This window comes from Erpetoichthys calabaricus, chromosome 13 (genome assembly GCF_900747795.2).
Source record: "Erpetoichthys calabaricus chromosome 13, fErpCal1.3, whole genome shotgun sequence".
NCBI classification, from domain to species: Eukaryota; Metazoa; Chordata; class Cladistia; order Polypteriformes; family Polypteridae; genus Erpetoichthys; species Erpetoichthys calabaricus.
Window position 1 is genome coordinate 40,827,385 of NC_041406.2, and position 14,082 is coordinate 40,841,466.

At 37.7% G+C, this 14,082-nt stretch overlaps 1 protein-coding gene across 5 annotated transcripts in view; it reads right to left on the reverse strand.

Moving 5' to 3' along the window:
• LOC114664168 (retinoic acid receptor beta) overlaps positions 1-7,320 on the reverse strand; it is a 572,516-nt gene extending 565,196 nt beyond the window's left edge. Inside the window, exon 1 of one of the 5 annotated variants that reach the window (XM_051936144.1) lies at positions 6,893-7,320. In XM_051936144.1, coding sequence (XP_051792104.1) covers positions 6,893-7,070 — 178 coding nt within the window. In that variant the 5' untranslated portion in view covers positions 7,071-7,320. The remainder of the gene's footprint in view (positions 1-6,892) is intronic. The other 4 variants (XM_028818157.2, XM_051936142.1, XM_051936147.1 and 1 more) reach the window with 4 other exon arrangements.
• Between the last annotated feature and the right edge of the window lie 6,762 nt (positions 7,321-14,082).

Genomic DNA, 14,082 nt, shown 5'->3' on the forward strand with positions numbered 1-14,082 from the left:
AGTGAACCTGTTGTCACTTTCATTTGCACCAAAGCAGGTGAAGATGATCCACAATCGCTTATGCTTCCTAACTGGACAGATTGATATCCCTGAAGCATCATTGATTTTTGTATGATGATTAAGAGTTCCTTTAATATTTTCGGCAATGTATTATTTTTTTTAATTTTTAATTGTTTGGTTATTTAGACAATTATTTACTAACAATCATACATGTGGCTAACTAACACTGAAGTAGTTGCTCCTTTCAGAGTTATTTGCAGTGGTATCTGCTCCACTCAACATTAACTGTCTGTATTCAACGGCTCTATTCAATAAGGGTGCGCACAAAAAGGCGAGCTTCAAAAGGGCGACCTCAATTGGGCGCGGTGAACAAAGGCCCACGTAAATAAAGGCGAGCTTCAAAAGGGCGACCTCAATTGAGCGCGGCAAATAAAGGCGTTCGTAGATAATTTAGTTCAAAGGGCTCTGGAATATGTGAAGAGCAACAAAGGTGCAGATCTACTCGTAGTCGAAGGCTACACATTCAGAAAGGAGAAAACTATCAACGGGAAACACATCTGGAAATGCACTGAATATAGGATTGGGAAATGTTCGTCTTGCTGTCATACTACAAATGGATTATTTGTCAAGAGACCATCTACGCACAACCATGTTCCAGATCTGGCGAAGATCGAAACAAGAATGTTTTAATATTCTTGTTTTCGCATTTTTATACGTTCAATGATTGCCTTTATCTAATAAATTTTCTTCACAAATTTGTTCCAGAAATAGTTCGTTAGAAGTTCATGCATTAATTAATTGGATGTTTTAATATTCGTGCTTTTGCCTTTTTATACGTTCATTCATTGCCTTTATCTAATAAATTTTCTGTAATAATTTTGTTGCGTTTGCCTTTATTCGCTGCGCCCAATTGAGGTCGCCCTTTTGAAGCTCGCCTTTATGTGCGCGCCCTTATTGAAGGATACCGTATTCAACAACAACAACAACATTTATTTATATAGCACATTTTCATACAAATAATGTAGCTCAAAGTGCTTTACATGATGAAGAAAAGAGAAAAAAAGACAAAGTAAGAATTAAAATAAAACAACATTAATTAACATAGAATAAGAGTAAGGTCTGATTCCCAGGGAGGACAGAAAAACAAAAAAAAACTCCAGATGGCTGGAGAAAAAAAAAAATCTGCAGGGGTTCCAGACCATGAGACCGCCCAGTTCCCTCTGGGCTGGGTATTCAGATACTAATAAGAAAGTAAAGGCCACAGAAAAAGTGAATTAAAAAACAAAACAAAGAAAGTATTTAACGATACAGAAAAAATACAAATATGCCTTGATTCCCTAAGTGTAAATCTGACTGTATAGCACCTTTTTATAAATGCAAAATAATAAGAAAAAAATGTATCAGCTAATTAAACAGTGAGATCAATTAAAGGTGACAATGACGGATTGATTGAGAAGCTGATTGGAACAAAAACCTGCAGCTACAGGGAGTCCTCAGGACTGAACGTTGAGAAGCACTGCACTAAAGAATGCAACGAATGTTAGGACATTTTATTCAACTAAAAACAAAAGTTCTGCCACTGTCTCTTCAGCGTTTGAATGTTCTTCCTGGTTCAGATGTTTTTTTTTCCCTTCAGGTTTCCTGCTTTCCCCCCACATCTAACAGATGTGCATATCTGCGTGACTGTGCCTTTACGTTTGTTGTGGGTGTGTGCATGAGTGTGTCTGCAATGGACTGGCACTTCATCTTAGGGTTGGCCTTGTGCTTAATGCTGCTGGGATAGGACTCTAGCCCCCTTAACTAGATTAGATGAGACTTTAATTAGATGGATTGATGGATGGCTAACATTGTATATAATAAAACAAGTGAAAGACTGAAGGGATCCACTTAGCTAAAATAAATACTGCTAAATTCTGTAACCATAGTTGCAACACATTACACTTATTCTATTAAGCGAAAAGCCTCCCAGTGAGCTCTTCTCTGCATCACTGGGATGCAATATTGTTAAATGACTGGTTATGAGTTTAATGGGGCACTATGATAGACAATATTATTTACACACGTATGTAGAAATTAACAGCAGGCGATGCAGACAGGCAACACAGACAGGCACCCTCCTCCAGTCCTCGTTTCTAACAATTGCTTTGACAGTTTCTCCCATTTCCCTGTCCATACTCTGTCTGTCTTATTAGATTAGATTGATGAGTGAAGTTCTGTTAAAATGAGTGACCATATAAGGGAAAAATCTGCTTCACAAGTGCAGATAAAAACTTTGCCTCATTTGTTTTCAAGACAAAATCTTGCCTTTAACTTTGAGCAAAAGAAAATAAGCTGCAGAAACGAAAGACAAAGAGGCATGTGTGGCTACCACTTAAGAATGCTGGAGCCAGACATTTATTAATATGCCCTTAATTAGGTTTGCCTTTTGGCTCGAGTAAACATATGTTGTACGCTTTGGCTTTGAGGAATATTTGATTTAACAGTCAATGTATCAGGTTGGCTACTATGCTGATAATATTTCATTTTTAGACATAATGGTGATTTAATACAGAGCAACAGCAGCATTTTTTCTGTACATGACTATAAGACTGTCATCTTCTGTTACTGTTAACAGGAAAAGGCAACTTTGTACTAATTGTCCACCCCAGGAATAAAGTGAAATCAAAGAAAGTTGTGTGCTTACATATCTAATAAAGAGGCAAGAAAGTTTATCTGTCCCAATGTTCTGTCACAACACAATCACCAAGTGAGAGGAAGAGTAAACATCCAAAAGCTACAGTTTTGGGGATTATTAAAAAAATGTAAATGTGTGAACATGATTCGAAAATTAAAGAAAACCCTAAAATAGTAAGTTCTAATTTAATTCTGAAAAAAAATTATATATGAAGGTTGTGAGAAATGTGGCAACACTATCACGTCATCCACATGTGATCGAAGCTACTATTCTAACCAGAATTGGAAAGGGGGAGGACATTCTCATCCCACATATACTTATGATTTCCAGTGAACTCCCTTTAGGAATTCAAACGACTTCAATTTCCAGTACATCCTACACTGGTGATGTCTATAAATAAAGTGCAAGGACAATCGCTTAAAGTTACTGGAGTTCAACTCAATGAACCATGCTGTTTGCACGGCCAGCTATACATCGCCTGTTCCAGAGTAGGATCAGCAAATAATTTATACGTTCTTGTTCCTAATGGCGAAACGAAAAATGTCATGTATCATAAGGCACTCGTAATCCATTATTCGTTAATAAAGGGAGTTTGACTTTTGAACAATATCCGAATAATACAGTACCATACTGTATATAGTCACGTATAAGTCGGGTCTTGAAACACGAAAAATCGATCATAAAATCAGACCCCAACTTATACGGGCGTTCAAAAATGTGACACTTAATTTTTTTTTTCTTTTACATCTTTTTGCCTCCTCCAATCTCGCACCAGTTTCTCAGACACATCAAATTTTGTTGCAGGAGTGTAGTTACCAATTTCTTTCGTCACTTCAACAACTTTTATTTTAAAACCAGCTTCATATTTTCTTCTGATCTAATGCTCCATCATACAGTAGATAAGGGATGCTTTCACGATAAAGGTGTATGAGGGTGTGAGATAAAAAAAACACAAAACAGTGCAAACGTTGGCTTCGGAATAGTTCTGGTACTACCATGTGGTCATGTTGGTACAATACATAGAAAAAAAGGGCAGTGTGCTCCGTGGTTACTCTCTCAGGTGGGCGTTAGCATATCATAATCTCTTGGACCAATAGCGTGAGTTTTCTGCATTCGACTGATACGACCAACATTATAAAATACTGGAAATTTATACGGTAAAATCAAGCCCCGACTTATCCGCGGGAGAACTTAAACGCAAGTATATACGGTAATTTCCAAATAATAAATGGAAACTGTTTTGCATTTTTCCAATCTGAGTGACAGCTGGGCATCCATGCTACTTTTCCTAAAAACACAAAAAAGAACTTGGCGAGGCCTGCCTGTTACTTTGGTTGGCTCATCTACTTGCACACTTTCTAGCATTACCAAAGCATTTACTCTTCATAGCTCTTTATCTCTCTTATGATCCTGATGTATGTTTGTGCTCTAAATTCTCATTTCAAATCCAGACTCGTTCTGCATCTAGCACAAGTTGTGGTGGCTTTAAACCAACTCCTGAGGTTACTTCCAGGAGTGCCTGCACTCTGGAACTTCTAGTCATTAAAGGCATAGAGCTCTCAGCCAGCTCATCAACTGCCTAATTCTGTAAACAGATTATAGTGTGCTACATCCTAGCATTTGTGGAGACAGTACAGGATTATGGCCAAAACTGCCTGACTCCAAGCTTATTTTTGTGTCCACTTAGCAGACCTTATGGTGTAAATTCTCTGTAGGTGCAATTCTTTAAAACAGCATCTAACATTCAAACTAGTAATAGTGCTGTAGAAATATAAAACAATAGAGATATCATTGGTTATGGCTCACTTAAGTCCTGGAGATTTTTAATTGACCAGGTTAGGTCACTAAAGTGTCCAGTCTGTGGCAACCTGCAATAAGGTGTAACCTGATCTTAACTGCTGTGCTTTCAGAACTTTTGCAATTTTTAACAAGTTTCAAATGTAACTGTTTTTTGAAGGCATTAATTTGTTACTCTACCATAATACTGTTTGTCAATTAACACCAGGAATAACCTTCAAAAATAAGCGACAGATACTTGCACATTTACCCACATTCTATGATAATGACCTTGTTAGCTCTTTTTATACTTTGTTTTTATTTTGTATGTATTTTATTGAATTCCTGTATAACACCCACTTCTTACATCTTCTTTGTTACTGACCTGAATCCTTTGTTATTACAGATGAAAATTTCCAAGGAGCTTTTAGCACTGTTATTAGCTGAAACTGCTTGTGCTTCAGTTGCCATCTAGTGCCCTTCTCAGACTGTTTTCCTCAAAGAGTAATCAATGCACAAAACTCAATTGATTTAACCAACTGAAGTTTATAACTAATGGCAAAAGCCACAATGCAACAACAATAGTCTTGTGGTCTTCGTGATAACATTGGCTGAAACCGATAAGTACCTATGTTGTCACCTCAGCTCCAGTGCAGGTATTCTAATCAGAGTGGGTTCAACATATGGAGCAAGAGATGGGAAAGCCATTACATTTCAGAGTTGTTTTTTGGAGGAAAAGGGACTAAAAAATTGTTTAGTCTTATTCCATGACAAAAAAGGCCATAATATCAGGGAACCGTCCTGTCCCTCTTCCTGTTTACCCTCTACACAACAGACTTCCTGCACAATACCAGTGCTTGCCATCTATAAGCTGCATTATTAATGAAGATGAGTTAGAGTACAGGAAGGTTGTGGAGGACTTTGTCTTGTGGTGCAGGGACAACAAACTGTAACTCAACATCATCAAGACAAAGGAACTGGTGGTCAACTTCCAGCATGCCAAGCAGCATCTGAGATCAGTCATCATTCAGGAGAAGGACATGGAAGAATCTGAGGTGTTCAAATTAACAAGAAAGTGGACTGATCTGACAACACAGTGGCTCTGTATAAGAAGGGCCAGTGCAGACTACTATTTTGTAGTCACAATTTTATTTACATTACTTTTACTTTTATTGTTTATATACTTTGCCAGTAATGCTACTAATACAATAATTCAATCATGTCGGTCATCTGCTCTTTTATATTGTACATTTAACAGTTATATTTATTTTATTTACTTTAAAAACTTATGTCTTTGCATTAGTCATTACACAAATTTGACAAGTAAAGCAAATTTTTGATGAATGGATAGAATAAAATACATTTTTCTAAATACATTTTTTATGACAATAACATAAAGTATTATCTTTGCAATGTTTTAAATGTGTTATTTATCTTCATTTAACTTTTCAATAATACCACATTTATTTAACACATATATTCTAAATTTAAGAGATTTTAAATTATAGGGCCCCGGTTAAACTTGTTTGCAAGGTTCCAGTTTTTTTCTACTTCCCCATCATTCAAGCACATCACTACAATAAACTTTAAAATAAAATTGCTTTCAGGGTGTAATTTATAAAGTATTATCTTTAATTATCTTTAAAATAAATTTCTTCGTCTTCCAGATTTATGGATCTTAACTTTCCTGTGCAAAAGCAGTGCATTCTGACAAACATTTATAAGAATACGAGGGAGAACATCGATGGACGCCTTTAATACTCTAATCACGTCAATCACGTCTGCAATTGTTTTGCAATCGAATAATGTGATTTTATACTAAATGCAGATTATTTACTTTCCTCTGCAAAATCAAGTGCAAGGAAGTCCATAAAATAAAATTGTAATTATTTTTTCACTTTATCTAAAATAAATGTAAATTACTTGTTCCACATGTTCATCAAATTATTTCCTGAATTAAGTATTTTAATTAAAAATGTACTCTTTATTTAATTTAACTAATAAAAGTTGAAATTGGCATGTTGTAAAGAAATATCATAAGAGGTTTATTAAAGTTTTCAGTTTATTATACTTTGATGAAAGATAAGCTTTGAAAGTTCTTTTTTTTGCATTTGCCATACTATCTGTCATTTGTCCTGTGTGAATTATTTTATAGCTGATATAACATGATGTTATATCTCTCTCTATGAAAGCTGCGATATAAAAGATACCGAACACTTCCAGTATTTAAAAGAAACGGAAAATGAGATTTCATTCCTCAATTTTCTTTCTTTTTCTGACTCCAGTTCTTCCAGTACAAGGATACAGGGATATAAAAAGTAATAGATCTTTTCCTTCTGTGCCATAAATAAACAAAGCCGTTGAACTAATGGTAACCTCACTTGCAAAGCGTTCCCTTTGTCACCAGAAAAGAAAGTAAAGAGAGCCGGCCGGCGTACTTACTTGCAGGAGATGGAGTGCTGTACCCACTGGCTGGCGCTTGGCTGTGAAGTCTGTGGAGAGGCAAATGAAGTCCACTGATTACTGAAGGGTATAGGAAAGGATAAGCACCTGCCCGGTACCGATTCATTTGACTCTCCATGGGAACGTGACAGGACTGACTCCTGCCTGTCATTTTCATTCCTCTATGGGCCAGTCATGACATGGCATCGGGCCACTAAATTATGCCAGCATATAATAGTTCTGAAGTGCAACAAATAACAATCCAGGCTGCGCATTGGCAAGAAAAGCAATCATCCATTCATTCATCCTCTGCTTTGCTCCTTTCAGGCTGGCTTTTGCTTCAGCTCATACCCATTTTGTGGAAAAGGAAGCATCAGTAGTTCATTAACAGAGCGCCTTGAATGTACTTCTTCTTCTTTCTAATTCATCCTGTATTGCCTGAAAAAAAAAAGAGATTGAAAGTGATTTAACGTTATTGGATATAATATGCAATTTATGTTTTTAAGCATGTAATTAAAAGCAAAACACCATATTTTTGTCAGGCATCTATCTGTTTATTCGTATTTAAGACATAATTATTGCATCCTGCTCAAGATGAACTTCTGCTGAAAAAAGGGGGACGGTGTTACCAGTGAAGTGGGAAATACAGTTTAATAATGACAGGTTTTATGAAAGCAGAGTTAACTGGTATATTTGAACCAATACATTCATGAGTGTATACTCGATGAATGCTTATCAAATGATAACGTAATATAATTTGGTGTTATTACAAATAAACCTGAAATTCTGTACTTCTATATTAAAAAGGTTATGCAAAAAGAAGAATTTTTGCATTAATTCAAAGCGTATATATGTACAATATATATTTTATAAATCTGAATGTGTGTTTCTACAGTTAGCAAATCCACATCGCTGAGCCTGTCTCGGGTGGCACTGTGGTGCAGTGGTAGTGCTACCTTCTCACAATAAGGACACTGAGATTCATGTCCTGGGTGCTCCTTCCTGCACGTTATCCTCAGGAAACTGGGCCCTCTGCTTCCATCCAAACGGCCCAAAGTTATACAAGTTAGGTGAACTGCCATTGCTAAATTGGCCCTTGCGTGTATGCGGTTCAACCTGTGATAACTAGCACCATGTCCAGGTTTTGTTCCCAACTTATGCACAATGATTGCTTGGATAGACTTCAGCTACTCCAAGACCTTCGCCTTAAACTTGGTTAAGAAAATGGACAAATCTGGAAATGATCTTAATTTTTTACAGGGGAAGACCATAGGCTATGTTTCATTCCATAAATTAGCCTGTACCTCAATCCCAGGCAGCAATTAGGGACCCCACTTGTATTGTTTGGTGTACAAATTCACCATATCATTCACCAAATTCATTCACTATCTCCACCATGTTTTGCAAAGAATTCCTCATTTGTAAAGGGGAACACTATAGGCATCATTTTGTAACAAAATTTAGCTGATGCCCAGTTATACTTATGATTTAGATAAAAATATATTAACATGTATATTTTTATTATAAAAAAGACAAAGCAGGGGTGGAGAAAGTTCAGAGAAGAGTGACCAGGGTGATACTGGGGATACAAGGAGAGACTGAAGGAGATAAACCTTTTTAGTTTAAGTAAATGGAGATTATGAGGAGACATGATTGACATGATTAAAATTATAGGTATTAGTACGGTGGATCCTACTTTAAGATAATTCTGCAACAAGAACACGGGGACATAATTAGAAACTTGTTAAGAGCAGATTTTCATGCAAATGTTGGAAAGTTTTTCTTCATGCATATGACCACAGACATATGGAATAAATTATTAAGTAGTGTAGTGGAAAGCACAAACTTTAAGGACCATCAAATATCAATTTAATGCTATTTAAGACAATCTAGATGAAAATGATACGGAAAAAGATGAAATATGGGAAAAGATGATCCATTGTGGCAACCTTTAATGGGAGCAGCTGAAAAAAGTAGAAGAAGAAGGACAATCTAGATGAAAAGGATGGACCAGCTTGTTGGGGCAAATGGCCTGGTTTCATCACAGTTTTTCTAATGTTTTCTTGTTATGCCTTAAGGGATGGCATGAAGGTGACGTGTGTAGCACTGTTGCCCCACAAGTCTGTTGAATTCAACTGTAACCCAATCAACGTCTCTAGTTTGCTTGTTCTGTCAAAGAAGGTTTCCTTTCGGACACTTCAGGTGTCTTGCCTCATTTCAAAGACGTGTAAGTTAGGTTAAAGGGTGGCTTAAAATTGTCCCGGTCTGAGTCAGAGCGTGTGTGTCTATGAATGTGTTCTCTGAGAGACAAATGATGGTTCCTACCTTCCACCCAATGCTGCTTCAATAAATTCTGCCTCCTCCACACTCTGTACTATTAGATAATGAATGCATCATATACCTCATTCCATTTTGAGAATTTTTGTTACCCACCTTTCACAATAGTTGGCAGGAAAATCCATATCCAATAGGTCGTAAGTAAGTAAGAGTCTGAAATGAAAGCAAAGAAATGAATTGTACTTACATCAGCACCCAGATGCATTAAGGACCTGTCATGCTCCTAAGATCAGTTGAGCTGTACAGAATTTTCCCAAAAAATGGCAAAAAAAATTAGAAGCTGCACTGAAAAATGCCTTTTCATGTTTCCTAAAAAAATGAAAGAAATTGTTTTTTAATATGTGAGTGGAATGTTTTAGTCCTCAACTATTTTTGTGAACATAATGCAAAATGTCACAACTATATGTCTTTTCCCAAAATAAAGTACATATTTTTTTGCCCTATTTAGAATATATGAAAGTTCTCAGATCAAGATGCTCGTCATATATATCGATTCCCGAGAGGGAGTGCAGTGGAGTGTGTACACCTGATGAGCCCAGAATGAGGGCGAAACACGTGTCGTGTACTCTTTGCATTTATTTGACAGTAAACTATTTCAACCATATATATATATATATACACTGTATATATAAAACCACTGTGGAAAGACAAATGAGAGAGAAACTCACTTAGCCGCTGATAGACTCAAGCATGTCCACAAAACCACCGACTCTGCATTTCAATTTTTTTTCTGATGATTTCAATAATTTCTAGGAGCCCAGGCTTTTTACAGCAGGGGCTTACACAGCTAGTATATATATATTGTGGCAGGAGACTGGGACCAGTCCCAGCTGGGACATCTCGAATGGACCAGGAAGCATTCTGTATGTCCCCTGGGCCACGAGGGAGCAACCACCCTGGATAAGGAGGGGACCATGGGGACGAAGCAAGGAGGCTCACACCCAGTGGGGCCTGTGGCCGCCACCGGGAGGCACCCTGAGCATCGTGGAGCCCAGGAGATCTGCACTTCCACCACACCTGGGCAGGTGGAGGAAGGACCTTCCAGGGACGCCCGGAGTGCTTCAGGGTGCTAGTGTGGCACTTCCACCACACCAGGAAGTGACGCCAGAAGGTCATCAGCAAGCACCTGGAGCACATCCGGGTGAATATAAAAGGGGCCACCTTCCTACAGTCGGGGAGCTAGAGTCGGGAGCGGGAGGTGGACGAAGCTCCAGCGACAGGAGGATGAGAGGCAGCCCACGAACACTGAAGGCCCATAGAAGGGTGTTGTGGTGCTGGAAGCACTGTGTGTGTGCGGGACTTGGGTTTTGGGACCTTTGTTATAATAAACGTGTGTGTTTTAGAACTGCCGGTGTCCGTTTGGTTTGTGTCCGGGCTGGTTATCTCACAATATATATATAAACAAAATTCTGTAGTGTAAAAGTTTGCCCCTTGTGAAAATCCAGGAAAGTATAATTGAGATGCAGGAGTGAGGATATTAAGCCAAACCCGACAAAACTAGACTTCAGTAAAGGAGAAAGTAGATGCTCAAAAACAAAAACGAAGTATACTACCAAGTGAAAAAGTCACTTTTACAGCCTCAATTTTAGATATTTACTATCAAATTCCTTAATATAAAAAAGGACCAACAACACTGTAGAAAATACTAAACAAGATTAAACATGATGGCAAGATCGAATAGTTAATGACAGTATCTGACTCTGAGTCACCAAGTGAATGATACACACTTAATCACGTTGAGAAATTATTCACTGGTGTTGGCTTTGTCAGCTACAAATGCCAACTGCAACTCACAGTAACAAAATAAAAGCTGGCTGCATGCAGTAGCATGCATCTGAAATGTACAATTATTTAGAAAAAATAGTTTGCAAATTACTATTCAGAGCTCAGAATATTTAGGTAAGGATTGCTGGTGACTAATTTTGGATTTATTTTGATTCTTGTATTTGGCAACTAATTTAACAGCTGGCTCCGTGCTCTGATGACTCTTCTGGCTCCTTCATAAGAAAGACCCTTCTTTAGGTCTCTGCCACTCAAAAAAATAAAAAAAAACAGTGTGTGGAATTCTTCTAATCAGCTCATGCTGCTCATGCTACACAAGTACAGAAAAATAGGTACTGTACATAGAAATATAAATATATATATATATATATAAATATATATATATATATATATATATATATATATATATATATATATATATATATATATACATAGAAATACATTTGCAAATATTATTCCTCACTTAATACTTTAGTCTCTCATTCTTTTCAGTTATTAAACAATAAGATGAAGCAAAACCTCCATCTATCCATTAATTTAATAACAATTTTCCTAATCAAGGGGAGCCAAGCCTGTTCTTAACATTGGTGATTTTGGTCAAATTCTTACACATTATCGATAACTCAGTCTAACTTTGATAACTCAGTACTAACTTATGGTACATTCAGAGCACCCACTTCTATGTGGGGTCGATGTGCTTGATCATCCTTCTCCGTACAGCTTGCCCTGCACCTCCTCACCGGTCAAGCTCTTTTCCTTCACATCTTCTTTTACTGTATCCATCCACCTCTGCTTTAAACTCCCTCACTTTCTCTTCCCATCTACTTCCATTCCCATCACTGTTTTGCCCACATCTCCATTGTCTCTCCTCATCACATGTCCATACCACTTCAACCTGCTTTCCTATACTTTCTTACGTATCTCTCCCACTTTTGTTGTACCTCTGATTCCTTACTTTTTCATTCTGTCCTTTTTTGTAACTCCACACATTCATCTCCATCTCATGCTACTGTCGTAAAAACCTTATCTTTAACCGTCACCTTTATTCACAGAGTACTCCTAATACCTTCTTCCAATTGTGCCATCCATATTGCATTCTATGGGTTATCTCTGCATCTAATTTTTCATCGTGGGCTACCACTTATACTAGATTTAATTTTTTTTTTTATCTAAAAGCAAGTAACATTCCAAACAGTCAAGTCAAGCTTAACAAAACTAAATTCAACCCACCCCCCCCCCACCCCCCCCCACCCAAGAGAAAGTGAGGAAGGTCAACAGCCAGAGTACAACTTTTGAGAGTAGTAAAGAAAGAAAGGAGTCTTTTCCCCCAATATAAATGCTTATTCTAAAATATTATTGATTAGATCCTGCCAGGCTTTAAAGTTTTGAACAGATCCTCCAAGTAAGATTTGATTTTTTCCAATTTCAAATAGTATATAACATCAGTTACCCACTGACTTAGAAGAGGGAGGTTAGGATTCTTCCAGTTGAGCAAAATAAGTCTATGTGCTAGTAGTGTAGCAAAGGCAATCACAGTTTGTTTGTCCTTCTCCACTTTAAGCCCATCTGGGAGTACACGAAACACAGCTGTTAATGGGATAGGAGGGATTGTGACACCAAGGCTGTCTGATAGGCATGTAAAAGTTTTGTCCAGAATGATGTTAATTTGGTACACACCCAAAACATGTGGCCCTGTGAAGCTGGAGTTCGATTGCAACATTTGCAGGATGGATCTTGCCATGGAAACAATATGGACAATTTTAAAGAAGACAGATGTGCTTGATAAAAGATTTTATGTTGAACAATTGTATGCTTTGCACATATGGAGCTCGAGTGAATTCTGTGCGTGGCTGCCTTCCTGTTTCTGAAATGTTGAGTAAGAGATCCTTTTTCCATTGTACTCTTGGCTCTTTGAAAGGAAGGGGCTTTAATGGAAGTTAAATTTGAAGTGTAATTGTTCATAGGATGCAAAGACATCATCTATGTACAAATCTCTAAATGACTTAATCATTTAAATTTTATTCCTTTTTAGTTTTTCTGGTGTGTGTTGAGACCACATTGTGGGCATATATATATATATAATATATATATATATATATATATATATATATATATATATATATATATATAGTGAAAAGCTGGCCTCGACCATGAACAGACACTAAGACAGTTATGTCCAAAAACACATATTTATTGTGCTTTCTCTTCACAGTATCACACACAATGCACAGTTCACTCACAGTCCTTTTCTTTAGGCCGCCTCCACTCCTCTCTTGTAAAGCTCTGTCACACTACCTCCCAACTCCGGCTCCCTGAATGGAGTGAGGCGGCCCCTTTTATACAGTACCTGGATGTTGCTCCAGGTGCTTCCTGACGAACTTCCTGCAGCACTTCCGGGTGTCTCTGTGTTCTGGTTTGCAGTCCATGTTTCCTGGAACTTTCGGGCACCCCCTGGTGGTGGCCACATGCCCCAACAGGGTGGAATATCCCGGCTCCGATCTTGTGGCTCCCCTGCACCCTAGGGCAGCAGCCCTCTCGCGTACCGGGGGAGGTATTGGTGCTCCGGTCCCTCCACATCCCAGGCATCCCGACTGTGCAGCCATCTATCACATACAGTATAAATATATCTGTTTATGTATTTGTTTTACTTAAAAAGTTTCATTTACTGGGACAAATAATATTCTGTCTAAACTGATATCTGAATCTAAATCCACTACCACTTTTGTCATTGCTAGCAGAACATGTGTGTTTTAAAGACAATAGTCAGAATCTTGATTCCATGGTGTCATCACATAATGTTTTACAATGCCGGGGTTGTCATAACCATATGCCTTTATGCGTGTGTCAGTTTGGATGTCTTGGTTGCCATCTTGTCTAAAGTGCTTGGCAAGCTAAAGTCAGTCCTTGCAATTTTTTAGACTGCTACATTCTACCAAAAAGAAAGGAAAACCTTTCAAAGTTAAGTTTTAGACTTCCCTAGGTGGATAAGAAACAGCCTTAATCAAAGACAGAAAACTTTAATGTCTAGAGGAAAAAGGAAAAACTGAAGGCATTGATGACAATAAGAACAA